General features: G+C 34.6%; 2 protein-coding genes across 2 annotated transcripts; one reads left to right on the top strand and one right to left on the bottom strand.

Moving 5' to 3' along the window:
* Positions 1–1,549: 1,549 nt before the first annotated feature.
* LOC136799522 (CDGSH iron-sulfur domain-containing protein 3, mitochondrial-like) lies at positions 1,550–16,514 on the top strand. Its single transcript, XM_067056236.1, has 4 exons — positions 1,550–1,638; positions 15,363–15,433; positions 15,964–16,083; positions 16,254–16,514. The coding sequence occupies exons 2-4, from the start codon at positions 15,374–15,376 to the stop codon at positions 16,428–16,430; spliced, it is 357 nt and encodes a 118-aa protein (XP_066912337.1). The 5' UTR covers positions 1,550–1,638; positions 15,363–15,373; the 3' UTR covers positions 16,431–16,514.
* Positions 16,515–18,743: 2,229 nt separating this feature from the next.
* LOC136799521 (uncharacterized) lies at positions 18,744–20,814 on the bottom strand. Its single transcript, XM_067056235.1, has 4 exons — positions 20,555–20,814; positions 19,810–20,140; positions 19,135–19,229; positions 18,744–18,938 (listed from the first exon to the last, which is right to left on the bottom strand). Exons 1-4 carry the CDS (start codon positions 20,748–20,750, stop codon positions 18,859–18,861), a joined length of 702 nt encoding a protein of 233 aa, XP_066912336.1. The 5' UTR covers positions 20,751–20,814; the 3' UTR covers positions 18,744–18,858.
* Between the last annotated feature and the right edge of the window lie 140 nt (positions 20,815–20,954).

Here is a 20,954-nt window from a genome sequence, read left to right as displayed (position 1 = left end):
TGATACATTTATCGTTCGTTTCAACTTGACCATTTGTTTAAAACTCAGCCTCCTAAATATTTGGGGTAGGTAAAATATGTACAAAGAAATTCATACTTTTCCAACCCGGCCAATCTTTAAAAAAGAAGCGAACAATAAAATGTAATTACCCTTTCCAAATAAACCTCTTCGGTGGCGAGCGTAGTCTACTCTGACGTAATTGTAAAATTTATGTAATGGGAGTTTGACATAGTAATGTAATGTTGTTTGGGGAATTATGAAGTTCTCTGGGATTTCGATTGCATTTATTCAGGTTAATTTTTTATGACTTCTAATTGTACTTTTTCTAACGAGTTTGATTACTCTGTTCTCACACATATGTCTTTTTTTTTGCGTCCTTTTCCGTGATTACTTTTATTTATATTTTTAAAGACAGGTAAGAAGAAGGCATATTGATAAACTGCATGAAGAAATAGAAGAAAAACAAAAAAAATTCACCCCCTGGAAAATATTCAGATTGTAGACACAAGATTTGTCAGACCTTTAGAAACAAACCCTTCCCAATCTCACGCTTGTTATTCCAGGGGAAAAAATGGCGGAAAGAATCTGGAAAAGTGTCAAGATTCTTGCAGTTGGGAATCTTATATCTGTAATGCAAAATAATACATCAAAGAATAACAAAAATAAATGTTGGCTCATGTTTTCAAAAATCAGTCTAGACTACTGTAAAATTGAACTACTTTTCCACATAATTGATATAGCTAGGGGGAAACGTATGGTGGTAACCTTTCTTTGCTGGCTGGAGAGGTTTGTCTCTCTTTTATGCTTTCTTTGCTATTATATTCAATTTTGAATTATTTTTTCTCAAAAAATTATGATATGAACACAGGAATCTGCTCTACCTTAGTCCTGGCAATCAAAACAATTTGCTGTATCCATCGACAAAAACACTCGACACGATAAAAAAAGCAAATTCATCATCAAAAAAGTTAGGATTCAACAAACTGTTTTTCATCGCCAGGTTTCTCGGTTGGTATGAGAAAAAACGGTACTAGTGAAAAGATTATAACAGAAGTCAACCTAATTTTTTCTTACCTATCCAAATCATGAGGCAATTAAGTTTGACCATCTCAAAAATGTCTTGTCAGAAAGTCAGAAAGTCAGAAAGGAGGTACGCTGGCCGCCATTATAGGCGTTTCAACTTGATCCATCTTCCGCGAGTAATCGATCCGTAATAAATCGACGCTCCAATCAATGAGTAAGTTGTAAACCCGTGGCTCCTTCTTTATCACGAATGAATGACGTATGAATGACGCGTCGTTTTTAGTGGACGGAGATTAGTGACTCACCAAAAGAAGTGATTTTATCATGACCGGGATCATGACATGCGTCATGTCAATCAAAAACGTGTAAATTTTGATACTTTTTCTGTCGTAAAAAATTCATCCTAACCCTGACTGCCCTGATTTATCACAATGACTACCATGGGTTATCCATTTTGAATTCCATTACGTCACAATTATCATAATCGAAAGTGGTTACTTTTCCGTCCGTACTCTGAGAAATCTCGGTGAAAAAATTGGGGATCAGACAGCTAGAGCGTAGTGAGACCCTAACAGGCTAAGAACTAGCTAAACTGAACACTGACATAACTGAACAGTAAGTAAATTTTTGTACATTCAGCCTTCATTTGAGACTACTTTTATAAGTAGTATGGGGTAAATTTCATAGTCTCCAAACTACGTAATTCTGTCAATGATTTATCTATAAGCCAGGGGGGGGGGTGAAGCAGTTAGTACAAGACATCATGCCTACTAACTGCTTTCTCGGAAGAAGTTAGTAACACCACCACCTTGGTACACTTAGTACAGTTAGTACTAATGAATTTAGCCTTGAAAAAGGCTTTCGACCTTCATAAATAGACATTTTTTCAAAGAGGATGTCCTTTTGAATAATTATGTAGTCCAGCCATAAAAACAATGATAGAGCCATGCATAATTACTGTATCATGCATATTGTAATAATTATGCATGGTTTTATCATTGTTTTTCTGCTGGACTACATAATTATTCAACAGGGTGGCCTCTTTGAAAAAAGGTCTATTCAATAAAATCAAAGAAAATAAAATTTAATATCTTAAAAACTAGCTAATAGCCAAGGCCATGATGCGCCCGTTGCAATGTTTTTCTGGGAAACTGACGTCGGTTAGTGAGAACCAAGGAAACAAAAAGCAGGAGGCCCAAATAATTACAGTTTCTGTAAACCATTTCAATGACATGTTAAATGAGTCAGAAAGTTGCAATAAAATTTGCTTTTTTAAGTTTTATTTATAAGAACTGCAAGGAAAATGTGTAAAAACAAAACAATATATAGTTTTCTTAAAAATCACACAAGAAGTTTTCTTTGCCACTCCTTTATGGTCCTTGTACAGGAAAAAATAAATTTAGCAGCTTCCAAGTGTAGAACACCTAAAATCAATATACAACAACAGAACAACAAAAATGTAATGTACTTAAATTTATAGTGATCGACTGCAATCGATATTTAATCATAATTGATTATTTATCAATAATAATCAATAATCGCACCATCTGGATTTTTGTCCATAATTTGTTGAAAAATACTTTGGTCTTACTTAAATCAAATTCCAGTAACACTTTATCATAATAAATTATCTAAAAGTTCATCAAACCACCCATTGTCTTCAATAGCAAATCGCAGTGGTGAAAAACTCAAACCCATGCATCAATCGCAATCGCAATTAATAACCACAAGAACTGGATTTTGTCCATAATTTGTTGAAAAATACTTTGGTCTTACTTAATCAAATTCCAGTGACACTTTATCATAATAAATGATCCAAAAGTTCATCAAATCATCCATCGTCTTCAATATCAAATCGCAATTTGGTGAAAAACTCCAAGGCGACAATCAAAAATATGTTCCGTTCGCGTCAGCCGACTGACCAAATTGGCAGACAAAAATTCCTAGTCAGACGAGTCAGAAAATTGTCGGAATTTTTCATCAAGCGAACGAATAAATATTAAAAACTATACTTTGAAACCATTTTCCAAAAAAACGGACTAAATTTACTACCGATCGACCGACTCAATTTTAAGAAGATTTTTGACGCGAACGGAACATATTTTCGATTGCCGCCCAACCCATGCATCAATCAATCGCAATCACAATAATTAATAATCGCAACGTCTGGATTTTTGTCCATAATTTGTTGAAAAATACTTTGGTCTTACTTAATCAAATCCCAGTAACACTTTATGATAATAAATGATCTAAAAGTTCAAATCATCCATCGCATCATCGTCTTAAATATCAAATCGTAGCAGTGGTCCACTGATTTTTGTCCAGACAGTGGTGAAAAAACTCCAATGCATCAATTGCAAATCGATAATCGCACCGTCTGGATTTTTGTCCATAATTTGTTGGAAGATACTTTCATCTTACTTAATGAAATTCCAGTATACGATCTAAAAGTTCATCGAATATTGTTCATCACATTATCGTCTTCAATCGAATTGCAGTGAAAGCCGCCATAATTTGGTGAAAATTACTTCTCTCTTCTTCTTCATTACATTTACATAGGAAATGTATACGTTAGGATACTTCATCCAATAATCCATCCATAACTTTCTCCAAGCCCAAAAGGAAAATATGTTTTTTATTGCAATCAACCATCGCATCATCATGGAATCATAAAACAACAAACCAAAACAAAGCAAAAAATAAGTCTCACTTTTGGTAAAAAATAGTTCATAAAAATCAACGAAAACTAGAGCAAATAAAGTCTTTACACGATGCAAAAAGGCATGTCCCTGATGCAATGAATGATCGAGAACAAACATGAATAATCGAGCCGGAAAACTGAATCGTGAGATTTTCCCTAGGTACTCCTCATTAAGGCGCCCTTGACGGGCGCAATGATTCAATTTTCCATAGCTTTCAATAGGAAAAAACAACATTTTAGAAAATCAAATTTCTATTGCAACCAGCAAATTGTTTTTAAGATTTTAAAAAGAAATTTCGAAAATTTGAAAAAATAATCTACTTTACTTCCCAAAAAATTTTTTTGGTAAAATACGGTCTTTTTTTTTTAATTTTCTCACAAAATCCTATTTTTTACAGAGTTAGTACCAAAATTTGGCAAATTTTTAGCAGGGGACCACCCGTTTTTGCAGTTAGTACATCTGAGTACTAAGTGATTTTATCCAATTCATATGGCACACCACCACGGTACTAACCGGCATGATGTCTTACGTACTAACTGCTTCACCCCCCCTGTATAAGCCAGAAAGAAGTCAGAGAAGGTTGCAAAAAACTTTCCAACCCTGTCTGGACAGCTGACAATAAGGCTAGGCTAGACTACCTCTTTTCTCTTTTCTTTTCCAACAATACAATGCTTATATAGTTGACACATAATACACTACACAAAAACACATTCATTTAATTTTTAAGTGTTTCTTGAACTAATTAGCGTCTGCATGCTAAGCCTAAAAGTACACATGCAAACATATTTAGGTTACACTGTTACAAAGTCCAATTCAGTCCAAAGTAGCAATTATGTACTTTAATGGGATAAATTTTCGCGGGGATTAATTTTCGCGGATTTCGCGGATTTCGCGGATTTGGGTGTCATCCGCGAAAATAAGTCCCATTGGAAATTTGAAACAGGCCCATCCGCAAAAATTAGTTTCCACGAAAAATTTGAATTTTTTTTGCAATCCACTGGAATCCGCGAAATTTCTATTCTTATCGTTTTTTTTTTTTTTTCTACATGAGGGCATGCAACCCTCGAAAAAGGTCAAATCCTCGATATGCTTGTTAGCAAAAAATCGTTTTTCTCAAAATTTTCTTCACAAATTTACAAACTTGGAAGAGGTATTGGAAAAATTTTTATTTTAAGTGATCGCCTATTGTTAACTTTTCAATGCAAGAGGGTAATCCAACTGGCTTGAAATTAAACATTTAAAAGGATATGTAAGAAAAGGAGGGAAAACGGAAAACAAAAGAATTCATTTTCAATTTAATTTTCTTATCCCGAATTTCTCTTCCGCTTTTTTTCCCAAATAGGCTGTGAAAATTTAGCTCCGCACCATGGAAGTTCAAATTCAACTTTTGATAGTTGTAATACATCTCTTATTACTTGAAAAAAAAATTCTTAATTTTCCTGGAAAAATTTTATTTCAATGTTTTAAGCCTTTTCAAAAATTTTAATTTGTACCCCAATCCGCGAAATTAAATCCCCGCGAAAAATCAGGAAATCCCTCATCCGCGAAAATTAATCCCCGTGAAATCTTAAAATTTCGTGGATGAGCTCAACCGCGAAATTTAATCCCCGCGAAAATTTATCCCATTAAAGTATGTACGGAGTCATTACGTCATGTCTTCGCCGTTTATAATGTTATCCTAACTAGTAATATATATATATATATCTAATAAATCAGCAGAGAAAACGATTAAAATGATTATTTCAAATATACAAACTGAAGTAAAGTAACTTTTCACTGTGACCCAGCAAAGACTGAAAAATACCATGTGGCAACCAAACATTGTTTGAGTCACATACAAAAAGCATTGTTTTTTAGGATACAAAAGCTACCGTTTTTTAAAATGTGAAGAAATTCAAAGAATTTCTGTCCAACTATCTTCTTTCAGGAGATTTGGGTGACAGAGCAGCATATGCATTTCGTCCTTATTAGGACTCGTCAGCACTGCATACTGCACCCTGGCTAGGCAGATCGAATTGCCTAGCATCTCACGCCATAAAACTAATTGTGGCGCAGACTGAAAGAAGAAGTGGACAAAGGGAAATTCCCTAAGGAATTCTGTGAATGACTCCTCTGGAGTCAGGCTTTGAAGAGAGCCAAGAGGGAGGAAAGCCTCAACACTGCATGGTCTCAAAAAAGAATATATATGGGTAAAGGCCACATTTTTGGTACACCTGTCCCTTCCGTTACACTTTTGACTTTTACTGCTCATATCTTGAAAACTAGCATTAAACTTGCAAAACTTCCAATTGATTATTGATCTGGGGTAGAAAGTGCCCTTACAATTAGAGTTTGGCCAGCAATAGGACAGTCTTTCCTCTTACAGACCCTGCAGAAGTCTAAATTTCACATTTTTCTACGAAAAATGCAAAAAAAAAAAGATTCAAAATTGTTTTTTCTTCAACTGGGATAAAAATATTCACTTTCAATTTTTTTTCAGTCCACCTAATATTGATAGGAGCGAGTTTTCACAATATTTTGAGTAAATACTTTTTTCACTGTTGCTCAGGTTTTGCATTTTTCTAAAAAGCATGTTTTGCGACTCTGATCTTGTCCCTTCCGTTACGCAAATTCATTTTCAAGAAAATCTTTGTCAAATAGCTATAGTTTATGTTAAATTCTCACAAGTTACCATTGGGATTACTCCAAATTCAATTTGCAAACCATTATCCTCTATTTTTGACATGTTTTTTCATTGACAGTCCTTCCCATTGGAAATGTGCCTTGGTTTTTTCCCTTCCGTTACGCAAACATTAAATTGAACAGCATCTCAAGTCTTTGACTTAAAAACTTTTCCTTTTGGTTGACTACTACCCTCATTAGACTTCTTACTTGCAGGTACATTTAAACTTTATATTAACAATGTGGTGGGAGTTATCTCCTTGGAAAATTTGATGTCCCTTCAGGTCCCTTCCGTTTTGGATGTCCCTTCCGTTACGCCTTTTTTAAAAGGGAGTGTTACAGGGACTTGGATGTTCAATATAGTGTCTCTTTTTTCAAAGCCAAGATATCTGAAGTTATTGCATTGTTGAAAGACCTATTGTAGACTGTTCTCACATTTGCTACACTACAATAACTTCTTTTTATCTCTTAACCCTTAGACTCCATAGGACGCGTTTCCGCGTCCTAAAACAGCCAAAATACCAAGTCCTAAAGTTGGGGTCCCATCTCCCTAGGACTTGATTTAAAGGGAAAGAGTATAGAATTACATTTCCAACAGTGCAGTGGCGTGGTGGGAAAATATATCTGGGGTGGCAAATATGGCGCCCTTTTTAAAGATTTTTTGTTTTTGGCGCCCCTCTCTATACGCTCATTATGAACACAAAAAAGGGAGTGTGCGAGCGAAGCGAGCCAGAAAATTTTGAGTTTTTGAGGTGATAAGGGGCGCCATTTTTGTTTTTTCATTTGTCAATCTTTCGATATGGGCGCCTGAAAAATCCTTCTTGGCGTCGCTTATTTTTGGGCGCCCCTTCTAAAAAGGGCTCCGCTGGGGGGGCCTGGCCCCCTGGCCCCCCTGGCCCCCCCTGCCACCACGCCACTGCTTTCCAATGGTTGGTACCAAAACGAGTGTCGGAATCAAAAGCTACAAGCTTTTACGCCATTTTGAAATTTCAAATTTCAAAAAAAATCATTGAAATTTTTCAAAATTTTCAAAACTACTGCCCGCTCAAAGGGTTAACCAAAAAATTTTTGATTTTTTTTTGAAGACTCCAAACTGCTCAAAATACCTGAAAATGACAATTAGGAGTTATTCGAAGTTGTTTTGACCATAAAAAATCTTTACCAGGGGTCTCATTAACCCTTAGGCTCCATAGGACGTGTTTTCGCGTCCTGAAACAGCCAAAATACCAAGTCCCAAAGCTTGGGTCTCAGCTCCCTAGGACTTGATTTAAAGGGAAAGAAACCAAATGTTTTTGAAAGAGTATAGAATTACCTTTCCAATGGTTGGTACCAAAACGAGTGTCTGAATCAAAAGCTACAAGCTTTTACGCCATTTTGAAGTTTCAAATTTCAAAAAAAAATCATTGAAATTTTTCAACATTTTCAAAACTAATGCGCGCTCAAAGGGTTAAATAAAAGATTTTTTTTGAAGACTCCAAACTGCTCAAAATGCCTGAAAATGACAATTAGGAGTTATTCGAAGTTGTTTTGACCATAACAAATTTTACCAGGGGTCTCATTAACCCTTTAGGCTCCATAGGACGCGTTTTCGCATCTTCTTTTTTGAATGCTCAATGTAAAATTTTAAAGAAAAACTGAAATGCAAGTCACATTTTCGGTTTCAGGGGTCACCTACAGTGGGTCACCTAAATTTTAGGGATCATCTAAAACTTGGGATGAGGCTTGGATGGCCCAAAACAGCTATTTTCAAATTTTGAAAAATTTTCAGAAAATTTGTCCCTTCCGTTACGCTTATTCTATACCTAATATTTACAGTTTTTAGGAGTATTTGTAAGTTTATATAGTTAGTTCTGGTTAGTTCTATCATTTTAGGTTAAAAGATCATATTTGACTATTAAAATTCAAACTATCTTTTGAAACAAGTTTTTTCCTAGTAAAGATGTTAATTAAAAATTTGAAAGTTGTCCCTTCCGTTACGCAAATTAGGCTACCCCTCCAACCCGAAAATGTAAATTCATGAAAAACGATTAGGAATTGGTTAAAACACTTTGTAGAAACATTTTAAGAGTAAGTACAGTCTTATAAGTTTTCTTTTTGTAGAAATAACAAGTTTTTAGTTATTGGTTGAAAATCAGAAAAAAATCAACCACAACAACTTCTAGGGTCCTACAGTTCTGCAAAAAGGTAATATAGAGGAGCACATACTTGATTATCATCATAGATATCCAAATAAATAGGTTTTAAGCAATTTTGAGGATGAAATTTTTTTTAGCGTAACGGAAGGGACAGGTGTACCAAAAATGTGGCCTTTACCCATATGTGAAGAAATTCAAAGAATTTCTGTCCAACTATCTTCTTTCAGGAGATTTGGGTGGCAGAGCAGCATATGCATTTCGTCCTTATTAGGACTCGTCAGCACTGCATACTGCACCCTGGCTAGGCAGATCGAATTGCCTAGCATCTCACGCCATAAAAAAATATACAGTGAAAGTGCCATTACCACTGACATCATTAAAACTTTTTGTATGTCTTGATCATTTAGGTGCATTCGAAAATACCCTACGAAAGAAGACTGAGAGAACCAAAGTAGCGATTTTTAAACATTACATAATAACCAGGGATATGTAATAGCAAAGCTGGATGAAGGACAAGAATTCTTTGGCGGGTTGCTTCTTTGTTTTTTCTATTCTAAACTGTTCATAATAGAAATCCATCTTTGTCCCCTTGAGTGTTCTGTTTTTATAAGAAAAATGAAGCAGACAAAGTATATTCATGCAGTACATTTGCACATATTTTGCTACAATGTTCCCGCTTTTCATCAAAATAATATTTGCAAAAGATACCCCAAAAGCTTCCTTGTAAATGAAATCTAATTTTATCAGCGTGTGTTCTGAATTTGAGAAGCTTTCAGGATTCTTCTTTAAAATTTTGGATGTGAATATTTTGATAAATAATGTTTCAATTGACAATACCAGTTAGAAAGTCAGGTACCCCGCGGTGTATTTCAAATGAAAAAGTACTATAAATAATGCTACTGAAGAACTTCCTCATAACTTTACTAATGAAAACAATGTTTTTCTTTTTTTTTAATTGTCATCCACCGATGTTTTACAAACCCTCGTGATAATTAAAAGTTTTTAATCGTGAAGGATAAATGCAGCAGCAGAATCATTGGCTAAGAGGAAATTCAAATTTCACGAGTTTGTAATTAAAAAAATTAAATTTCATTATCAAATTTTAATGTTAGGGTACAGAGATAGAAGAGGGCTTTTTCAAATGTGCGTTATCCAGCTCCGCTATTACACATCCCTGTTAAAAAAATAATAACAAAATATTTTCAAAAAAGCAGTGAGGAAGTATACAGTATTCATTTTTCAAAAGAAGTACCTTATTATATTTGGTTTATATGTTACACTTTTTTATCACTTTAACTGCCATCTTGAAATTCTTGCCGTAGTGTTAAATGCTTTTTTATTAAAGAAGTTCATCAGTCTACTTAGAGAGGGAATAATTTGGTAAACATTAACTATTTACTAGCATATGTCTGGGTCATTGTAATTAAAAGCTCTCAAGGTATCAAAAAGACCTTTTCCTGATCACTATGTCATGCTGAATAATAAAAAACTTCACTGTCTTTAGCATCAAAACAATGAAGACAAGACGACTTGAAGTCGAAAATTTCGCCTAGAATTTGAACTGCATGGGAAAAAAAAGAAGTAGAGATTGAAGCTAATCTAAAATCTACTTTACTTGATGAAACAATTTTACAAGAACAACGAGGCTTAAAATTGCTAAAAAAATTAACTCTTATAAAGTACCGGGTGCGCCACAAAAAAGTTTCTCTCTTTGAAACTGATTTGCTTGAAATCTTAAATTTTCAAAAGAACCATGCCTATCCCATTGGAAAGAAGAAAGATAAACTTAAATTTTGATGGGTCATTTATCAAATTCGGTTTTCTAGATCAAAAGTTATGCTCGATTGAATAAAAAAGTTACTTTCAGAAAGTGCCCGAAAACGTTAAAAATCGACCTATCAAATTTTTAGTTTAAATTTGGCAATCGCATTAGCCTTTACGTGATCAAGAGCATTTTTCAGGAATTAAACACATAAATTTTGAAACTGATGGGTCGAAAGGGTTTTAAATCTTCATCAAAATCATTTTAATTTATTTTTACCAAAATTTTCCACAGATTTTTGGTTCTAGACTGGATAAAGTCTATGTAAGGCTGGATGTACCTTGAAACCCATATTTGATGTATTTTTATGAATTTTACCAGATTTTTTGGCTTTTTTCGACGAATTTTCTTCCTTTTAATGTAATTCAACCTTCCTTTATATAACAAAAGGTCGTTTAGACAGCTAATTATCATTTTTGATGACTGAGGCGAAAAAACCGGTGCATCGTGTAATTATGCTTCTGTTTAATTTGATAGGTCGATTTTTAACGTTTTTGATCATTTTCCGAAAGTAACTTTTTTATTCAATTGAGCATAACTTTCGACCTAATGTACCGAATTCATTAAATGACCCATCAAAATTTAAGTCTATCCTTCTTCTTTCCAATGGAGTAGGAATGATTCTTTTAAAATTTTTAGATTTCGAGAAAATTAGTTTTAAAGAGAGAAACTTTTTTGTGGCGCACCCGGTATATGCTTATAAAAGATAAATATGCTCATATTGTGCGCCATCCCTTGTTTACTTTGTAAGAACTAATTACCGAAAGGTATATCACCGTCTATCCAAGAGTTATTGAATTGATTCTTATAAAGTATATGCTTATAAGAAAAATAAATATGCTCATATTGTGCACCGTCCTTTGTTTACTTTGTAAGAACTAATTACCGAAAGGTATATCACCGTCTAACAAGAGTTATTGATTTGATTCTTATAAAGTATATGCTTATAAAAAATAAATATGCTCATTTTGTGCGCCATCCCTTGTTAACTTTGAAGAACTAATTACCGAAAGGTATCTATCAAGATTTATTGGTTTGAATCTTATAAAGTATATATGCTTATAAGAAAACAAAGAAAAAATCAAAACTGTGAGGCTAAAGACACAAAGATATATGACGTAATCCAAAGAAAACCCACGAAAATTGTCCGTGGTTATACGAGCGTGTAATTTGTAAATTAAATTTAGTGAGTTCGTCCACCGTATCAAGTACCTAGGCGAAATTAACAAGTGGAATAGTTTAGTATACACTGATACTATGGCCTATGTTATGGCCTCAACAGTGAAACCAGTGAATACCTTAAGGGAAGAAATTTTTGCGAGAAGAAATTTTCGCGGAATTTAATTTAGCGAATCAGAGTTTCAAAATGGCAAATTTCGCGGAATTTAATTTCGCGATTGACCCGATTTTAAAAGTTTCACGGAATTTAATTTCGCGATTGAGAAGAATTTATCAACTTAGATTAACTTTTAAGCATCACGGAGTTGTTTATATTTGTTTATATTTGATAAAAAATACACGTTATAATGCTTAAAAATCAATTGTGTCCATCTTTTTAGGTAATACCTGGTCAAAAACAACAAAATAAAAGAAGAAGAAAAAAAATCGAATTTCGTGGAATTTAATTTCGCGATTTAACAATTTTGGTGTGTTTCGCGGAATTTAATTTCGCGAATTACGCCCAAATTCGCGAAATTAAATTCCGCGAAAATTTCTTCCCTTAAGGTATCCATTAAGATTTACAAAAAGGGGTACAGTATGTGGCCCCCAAAACGGCGATCAAATTTGAAATTTCTCTCAAATCTAGAGGAAAAGAGATTTTACAAAAATTTTTGCTGCATGAAAACCTTTAACATCTCTACTTTATTTCCTGGAAGTTCTTTTTCAAAATTTTCAATTTCAACAATATTTTTCAATCACTTAAAGATAGGTAGCTTTTTTCTAATGGCCCCCAAAACGGAGGTTTGAAATTTTAGCGATTTCTCGAGATATCTTTAAGATATGAATACAAAATTTTGACCATAGTTTTGAAATATGATTTAGAGGGTTTTGGGCATAAATTTATTTGATAAAATTTTTACAGTATACCCCTGGTTGTCAAAATGCAGGTTTGGGGCCCCCAAAACGGAGGTGTAGCTAAAATCAAATTATTAAGCCCAGTGGTAATTGGGGGGAAAACTATGAACATATTTGTGTTTTCCCTTAAATTTACGACCCGATGGATGTAAAATTTATGTTTTTTATGAAATATTTCAGGATTTTCGATATTGCAAAGTCCAAACTGAAAATTTAGAAATTTTCAAAATGACAATTTTGATTTAACAACGTCTCAATCAAGTTTTTGAAAACAAATCTCTTTTGAAAATAGTTCCATTCATGTATGGAATAAGCTGTGAAAATTTTAGAAAAAAAGCTTAACTGAAACTGAAAATATTAAGCTTTGAAGATATTTTTCTCCTATATTTTGCAAAAAAATGACAGAATTTGCCGTTTTTGCTGATTCAGCGAAAAATTTTAGCTATAAACTCAAGGTGACAGGAATAGAATTCCAAGATTTTTTGCTTTTTCTCATATTTAGAATTTTCGGTTTTGTCAATGCTGATTCTAGGGCTCCAAAAAACTGGTTGACCTTCAAGATACTATATCTTTTACCCAGCCTCTAAAGTCACAGATGTATTTACATTTTCTGAACGGCATTAGGTGTAGAAAGTTTCCTATACCCCGTTTTCATAACTTATTTTCAATATCCAAGGAGCTAGAGTGAGTTATATGCAATTTTTATCTAATTTTGGTGTTAAAATATTTCCTTTAGACGCAAATATGTTATTTTGAATCCGTCTCAAACCAGCAAAAACATGCTCATTTTTAAGTATAACCATCATTCTTTCAAAATAAACAAAAATCGTTTAATTTTGATAAATCTACAAGTCAGAATCTTCATTTTAATGAAAACCTCCGTTTTGGGGGCCGTCTCCGTTTTGGGGGCCATATACTGTACCCAATATAGTAATGTTATGAATAGTGGGTGGAAAGTGAAAGTGGAACATTTCTTTTGTGAAAGTCAACACTAGTTGAACTTCTTCCCTGCTTTGGTTTTTAGTTACAGTAATTTGTTAGAGTAGTACGTACTCTACCCCTTAATAATAGTATAAAATGTTTTTTAAAGTGTGATTTTTTGTTGAGAAACCAAGCTTCACCCCCTAGCCGTAAGGGGGGGGGGCTAAAAGGTTCAACAACAACTGGTACCTAGAAATAGCTTCAGGTCAGGGGTCACCTACTCAGCTAGGGGTCACCTACAATTATTCAAACTAAAATGGGGGCTGAATTCTAAATTATTGTGTTAATCTCATGGTTGATTGAAATTCGATTGACGGTTTTGCTTACGTTAATTTGTAATTTCCCGCGAACTTGTAATTTCCTTCCTAGATTTTGTAATTTCCCGCAAAAGTACAATTTCCATTTCTTGGAAATTCATCACCAATCTTGTTCTTCAAATTTCTCAAACTTAGGGGCCACCTAGAATATTTTTTCTTACGCATGCGTAAAAAATATGTTTGCATAGGAACGGAAGGAAAACAATTCCAAACTATCTTCGAACGTCGGAAATTTAAGTGATGTTGATAATTGTGGATAAATCTTCAAATGTAACTCAGGCCAGGGGGGGGGTCAGGCAGTTGATCCAGAACACTATGCCTGTTTTAACCGTGGTGGTCCATTTTCAAATTTCTATAAGGCGAGACCAATTTGATTGGTTGTTTTACGGGCCCGACCGACCCTGAAATTCCAAACGTCAAAATAAGAATAAAATTGATTTTGGTAGTACATTTTTATTTTCATAGCTTTATAGACTGCCAATTTTTCAAAATTTTGGTAGTTTTTCTAAGGTTTTGAGAATTTTATGTTTAATTTTTCATTTTATCCGTGAATTCGACTTTTTGTGTCTTTTTAGTTTCTATTTCTTATTTTTGTCAAGATGTAGTAGTTTTTGCTGCCTTTTTAGGCAATTTTATAGATGAAATTCTACTTTTGGATCAGCAGTTTTGGATCATCTATTCCAGTTTTAAAAATTCTTGAGGCCTTTTTCATTAGCAAATATATAGGCTGGTGACCAATTTCTTTTGTTGTCGGGATAAGAGTTTCCAAAACTGTAAACTCTTCTTTATTTAGAAATCGTATTTTCAATACTTTGGGAGCACTCAGGGATTCTAGAATTCCAGTCTTCGACCAGCACTAACCTAGCACAGCCTAGCACTGCTATTTTTGGACATTTGTTTGATAGAGCTCTATTTCTTGATAATAAATGTCATCGTGAGTGACTGTTTTGATTTTAGGTCACTTTAATATTACTGCATGCAGAAAACTCAGTTTGAAGACTGTTGGAGCGCTTAAGGATTGCCTATTCCATTTATTCCTACATTTGCAAGGTTTGAAAATGGAACGTCTAATCCTGTAAAGCTTGCGATTTTGAACAATAGAATGCAAGAATACGAGAGAGCTGTTAATAATGAGTCGCTCAGCAATATTTTAGTTCTGAAAAAGAGCTTTTTAGGATGAAGAAAATCCTTATTTTTTCGATGTTCTTTAATAGAAACTTCAAAACCTTTTCATTTTCCTCAAACTTTGGAAGTTTTTTATTTGGAATTAGGGACAATATAATATCCTTGGAGATGATTGCCAGAGTCTCATAATAGATAGAAACAGAAAATCTTTATTTTTGGAATATCTTATCCCTCTCTGCTCGAATAGAAAAAAATACATGTTTACAATCCGATTTTGCATCTTTGTGGAACTTTTCATCCAATAATGCTGATTTTTCTTTCCGTCAGACCATAAAAACTGTTTTTGACGAAAATTAAGTGTCAGGTTTACGCCAAAAGTGTAAAAAACACCGACATAACACAACTTTGTAGTTTTAAACAGATCTTTATTTTTTTCAAAAATCAAGAATCAATCCATGCTTAGCAGAGTAAACAGTATCTGCTTCAACATTATAAAAATGTTTTAACTGACTTTTTCTAGGCCAAACAACAATGTCAACCAAATTTCTCTCCAGAAGTTTCATTTTTTCTATCGGAAGACAATGGTGTCAGGTATGGTTAAATTCCTTTCTTGTGATAAAGGATTATACCTTTATCAATAAGTAAAGAGGTAGACAGGTTTTTGTGAGGAGGACTGATTTCAATTCTCATATTGGTATTTCAGTTCATTTTCTGAACACACCTTAAGCCGCACTTTTACTGCCTTACGCAATAGTAGGTGATGCCATGCATTGTGTTGTGTTAAAACAGAGTAAAACATCCGATAGTGACAATAAAAATGTACATGATAAAGTCCATTGGATTCCTTTATAACATTTTCATGGTGATAAGTGGTATGAGTTTTATTTAGAAAGTATGGTACGAAATTGCGAGAATCTGATTGATTTAGAGAAGTGCAACGAATCACTAATTGCGCTATTAAAACTTCTTGTTGTAAGACCCAGCGGCGTTTATTTGAGAGAATTTGGTAATTGCATCCCTCTAAACCAACCAGAGTGACTCGAGTGATTCTGCCCAACTGGCGATTATCAAATACTTCTTCAAATTTTACTCAACTCTAAAATTTTTATTTTCGTCATCAGATTCGAAATGGAAGCACAAGCACGGGGAAAGTGATCGTAGCATCAAAAGAACCTTTCTGTGAGAGCTTAACCAAAGGAACTCGTTACTCATGGTGCACTTGTGGTTTAAGCCACAAACAGGTAAAGAGAATGCTGTCATCTTTTTGCGATTTCTAAATGATGGTTTTTGAGCCCAAAATACGGCATCGCTCCTACTCGCTCTAGTACAGTATTTGAACAAACAAAAAATCAACATCTTATGACATAGCGCTCATTATTCAAATTTCAAAGAGTACTCTTTTTCGTTTCAGCCATTTTGCGATGGAAGCCACAAAGGTTCGGGAATGCGGCCACATCGTATGAAAGCAGAAGAAACTTGTGAAGTCTTCTTTTGTGGATGTAAACAAACCAAAACACCTCCTTATTGCGATGGCTCCCACATGAGTGACGACGTACAGGCTTGCGTTATCGGTTCTTCTTTATCGTAATTACTTTCACGGGTTGAAGAAATTTCGAGGTATTAAACTTTCCTCTCTCAAAGACTCATTAAAGTAGACTTAATTAATGAAATAGTTTTATATATAAGTTTCCAATTGAATATATTATACATATTTTTTAAATGATACTGTCCTTTATTAGTTCGCGTTTTTTTATAGATGAAATGAAAATTGATAGCGAGAAATTAAAATGGCTGAATGGTTGCTTCTTGCTCTTTTGAATTTATCCCTCTACAATCAGACTTGACCGTGGGAACTAAAGGTCTTCATTGGACATTTTTAGAATACACCCCCTTCTCACAGACCCGATGAGCCAGTGGGGCGGTAAAAATAACGGACCAAAACTCGATGGGGGATCGATATCCATATTCACATGTTTTTTTATGGTTGGGGTTGAATTCCTTTGTTTTCTTGCCAAAACATTTAGTGGGGATGGAAAAAATAGAACAATATTTTGCAGCGATGATTTGCTTTTCTGATTATTTTTATTGGGCTCAAAAAATAGAGTATAATTTTCCACTGGGCGGACAATATTTTGGCCAGTGGGTCTGTGAGAAGGGGGTGTTAAAATGTCATCTAGCTGCCGAATTTCAAATCTTGTGTATAGCATGGCGCTCTAAAATTGAAACTGAGATACTTACGCTCGGACAATTAGCAAGAGAATCATTTGCTTTAAAGACTCTTTCGAAAAAAAGTTTTTAATGATTATAATATTTTATTTCAATGGTGTTTTTACAGAAAGAAGCACACGAAACAGGAGTTTCGGGTTACTGTATTGAATTTTGATTCTGAAATATATCTTGATTCCAGTTCTTGGTTTAGTCGTCAGAATGTATTTCACCTTTGACTTATTATATGGTTTTAAATATAGATGGTACCATTACCTCGCTGGAAAGATAACTAACAAGCCGATCATTTTGAAGGCTCACAAAACTAAATTTTTTTTTTACCTTTAACTCAAGGGTTTAGCTCCAGTTTAGATAGCCGACTTTCTGCACTGCCAATTTTAATTGTTAGAGTAAAGGCAGAAAGGAGGCAAAAAGTTGGCAGCTAAAACCTTTGCTTGAAAAAGGTTGAAAGAAGACACTGCATTGACGTCAAAAGAGGGCAATGCATTGACTTTAGACAGCTAACTTTATGGCCACTTTAATTCTCAAAGAGCAGGGTAGATGATTATCCTATCGTCTACACAAGATCACTAAAAAAGGGAATAGTTTAGGAGAGGCGTGATAAATTCGGGTGGAGTAAGCAGTGGCGGAGATGTTTACAGTAGCTCTGACGCCCTAACTATTTCCCGCGTTTACTGACCTCTAAACAGACGATAGCATCGTCTATCAGCAGGGCGAAAACGGGCCGTCTAAACTAAAGCTATTCTAGTTTTCATCGGTACCTATAACTCAATTCTAACCATTTCGTCGTGCTGAACCTGAGTTGTAGGGGTATACTCTTTTCTTATAAGCATACGGGGAAATCGGGTCGAGGCTCGATAGATTTAGCAAAATTTCATTTTCAGCCTCAATTTATACTTAGTCATATCATCAATATCATAACATCGGCAATTTTGACTGATTTTCATTTTCACTTTTTGATGAGTTTTCTCAGCTTTTTAGATTTTGAGCCTAAATAAGTATGCTTGTAAACGTTTAGACGATATGTTATCGTTCGTTACTGTGATGGTAAAAGGCGGGAAAATATTATACGCATGGATTTTACAGCCGTTTTGGCGGTATATGGAAAAAATCGGCGTGAGAGTTTCTAAGAAACGGGTAAAGTCTATCGGCTGTAAACTCTTTTCGACAAAAAAACCCGTTTGCAAATTTTCTTCGGCTTTGAGCTTATTTCTTGGACAGTGATTTTTCTTAAGTAACTTTTTCCCTTAGGATTCGAGGTCAGTCTATCCAATCAGTTTTATACACAGATCTTTCTTTGTGGGCTCTTCCAGAAAAAAAAAAACAGTCAATTTAGTATCGAGGGGGTCGATTTTGATGCTTATCACACATATCACAGACCTGACGGAGCACCTAATCCATTGGAAAATTTCGTTCCCTGGTCGGAAAAAAACCTACAAATTTGGGGGATGGAAACTCGATGTGAAAATTGCATTTCAAAACCATCTTCACTAGATTTTTTGAGCCTGGAACAATCGAATTTCTTTCCCCATTAGGATTTCGATATGAATCTTTATCCCTACTGGGAAAAATTCCACTAGGGCTTCAATACAATATAAAATAGACTTGCGAATGGCTTTGCCATTACTTTAACACGCCTTATTTTTGAAAGAGGAAGAAAATAGATTCTTTGTACTTAAAAAAATTCTGTAATAAATATATTTCAAATGTTCTAAAAGCTTCTAAATAAATATCGACTTAACATAAAATTAAAAAAAAAAGTTTGCACTGCACGACTTCATATTGTGGGGTTAAACAAGATTCAACTTGAAGCTTTGTCCAATACTTGTAATGTGGTCTTTGCTCTTCGATCGACAAATATTGTGAAGGTCTATAAATTGAAGAAGATTTATGCTAGACATGAGGGATAAATTGACTCTTTTCTGCTAAAAATGACTGTTTTAATAGCTTTAATCCAAAGATAGGAGCTTTTCAGCAAGAAACCACCATCTTGCCAAAATTAAGATAATTTCTACTATTGTTGCTATTTGAGCCGTACATTATCATGAGTAGAATTTGCATCTTACTTTTATCCCAATCAGCAATCACACCTAACGTTCTGTAAAAGATGGACTGACCCACCATAGAATTACATTGACAAGTGTTCTTATCCTCTTCAAAGCTAAAAAGGAGAAAAGTGAATTTTGTATAAGGTTAAAGAATACATGAGCCACACAAGTCCCAGCTTTAGACAAACATTGAAGATCTAATTAAAGACAAAAGGTATCTTCAACACATGCCTTATACGTCAATTTATACTCTTGACTAGCTTCAGTTGCTGACTTAAACAACAGTAGAGTACAAAGTTGTACCCTAAGGATGCGATTGTGATACGCACGCAAAACGGTCGGTGAATCAAAGTGTCGGTAAAAAGTTAAACATTTCATGACACGAGCCTTCCGAGTACTTGAAAACGTAACTCGATCTTTTCACTTCACTGTGTAAATGGTATCATCAGAGGACGGCCAACTTGTAAGGAAAGGAACTAATATTCCATTGCAAAATCAACATCATGAAATTTTATCGAGTTGTTATTTACTTTCACATCGATTAATTAAGTACTCATAAATTATAATCGTCTGTATGGCTCGAACCGATTTATTGGATGTATTGTAATTCGGAACAGCTTTGAAGGAAGCATTTTTCATCTCGAAAGATCTTAGAAAGAACCGGGTGGAGGGAATTTAAAGAAAACAACTCACCCTTTAGGACAGATCAAGTTGTAGATTAGTTTATTTTTACAACTTTTGCGTCCACAGACACATCTTTCTTGACAACCTTCATGTGAATACACTCCAAGAAAGTCTGATTTCCCTTGAGCGTTTTGCAAGTGAAAACATTCAATGACCATCTTGCTGGGTTGACATTGATAATTCTCTGGATTCTTTAAGCCACCTTGGCAGCGTGATGTAAACACTGTCTTAGGTGTTTGAATTCCTCTCTCGTGTGTAAAGGTGCTTAAAGCTGTCAGTACAGGTCGACATGCTTTTTGGCCAGCTAGTGTTGCGCGTTTTTGGACCAGTAAATATAATTCTGAAATTAGATAAAATAACATTATTTTCACGAGATGGTCATCCTGGACACAGGATATAGAGCCCTTTTCAGGGAGGAAAGTAACTCATTCACACTGTTAATGGCAAACCTCCTTTACGAAGAAAATTGCGTACAATGGGCTCTTCCAGAAAAAATTTGTACATGGGGGGTTGGAGGATATAACAATTTTTAGTGATTTACCCCCCGAACAGGGTGACTTTTGGCCCCCGGACACCCCAAATTACCCCCGGACAGAGCAAATTTACCCCCCGGACAAGACAAATTTTGATGATTTTTAGCTATCCCCGGACAAAATATCCTCCACCCCCCATGTATAATTTTTTTCTGGAAGAGCCCAATCAGTCTTTTACGAGCAGGGAACATATTGTTAAAAAATGAGGTACATTTACAAACCTTTGTCATTGGGTGTAAGATACTGACTCCAATACAAGGGGTTTTGACTGCTCATGTCCTGTCTTGTGTTCAATTGATCTTCATTTGTTGTAGCACCACTCTGTAAAACAAGCGAGTCCAAGCTCATCGTATGGACAACTGAGGCTATACAAGTCACAGTGAGCGAAATCAAAATTTGCGTCATTGATGCAGCCATTTTCTCAGTCTCAATTTGTTCTTCGATATTTGCGAATGATACTGAAGCACGCGTTGTGCGCTTTTATAAGGTGTTGAAGCAATTGAAGTAGCAGAGACAGGTGACAGATATTGCGTCTCCTAAATCAACAAACAAAACCAATAATATCATCATCATCAATCAAAATTTCAAACATGTTTTAATGTTTTGTTTTTGTTTGATTAT

The sequence above is a fragment of the Clytia hemisphaerica genome, unplaced genomic scaffold (assembly GCF_902728285.1).
Source record: "Clytia hemisphaerica strain Z4C2 unplaced genomic scaffold, Clytia hemisphaerica genome assembly, whole genome shotgun sequence".
Lineage (NCBI taxonomy): Eukaryota > Metazoa > Cnidaria > Hydrozoa > Leptothecata > Clytiidae > Clytia > Clytia hemisphaerica.
Note: the sequence above shows the minus strand (reverse complement) of the source record. Positions and strands in the feature narration are given on the sequence as shown.

What these genes read in the sequence shown, in the direction of transcription:
- LOC136799522 (XM_067056236.1), top strand. Translation starts at nt 15,374, where the DNA reads ATGTCAACCAAATTTCTCTCCAGAAGTTTCATTTTTTCTATCGGAAGA. An exon ending in TCGGAAGACAATGGTGTCAG is followed by an intron (nt 15,434 to 15,963) that starts GTATGGTTAAAT and finishes TTTCGTCATCAG; the next exon opens with ATTCGAAATGGAAGCACAAG. An exon ending in GTGGTTTAAGCCACAAACAG is followed by an intron (nt 16,084 to 16,253) that starts GTAAAGAGAATG and finishes TTTTCGTTTCAG; the next exon opens with CCATTTTGCGATGGAAGCCA.
- LOC136799521 (XM_067056235.1), bottom strand. Translation starts at nt 20,750, where the DNA reads ATGGCTGCATCAATGACGCAAATTTTGATTTCGCTCACTGTGACTTGT. An exon ending in TCTTACACCCAATGACAAAG is followed by an intron (nt 20,141 to 20,554) that starts GTTTGTAAATGT and finishes ATCTAATTTCAG; the next exon opens with AATTATATTTACTGGTCCAA. An exon ending in AACTTGATCTGTCCTAAAGG is followed by an intron (nt 19,230 to 19,809) that starts GTGAGTTGTTTT and finishes TCTCCTTTTTAG; the next exon opens with CTTTGAAGAGGATAAGAACA.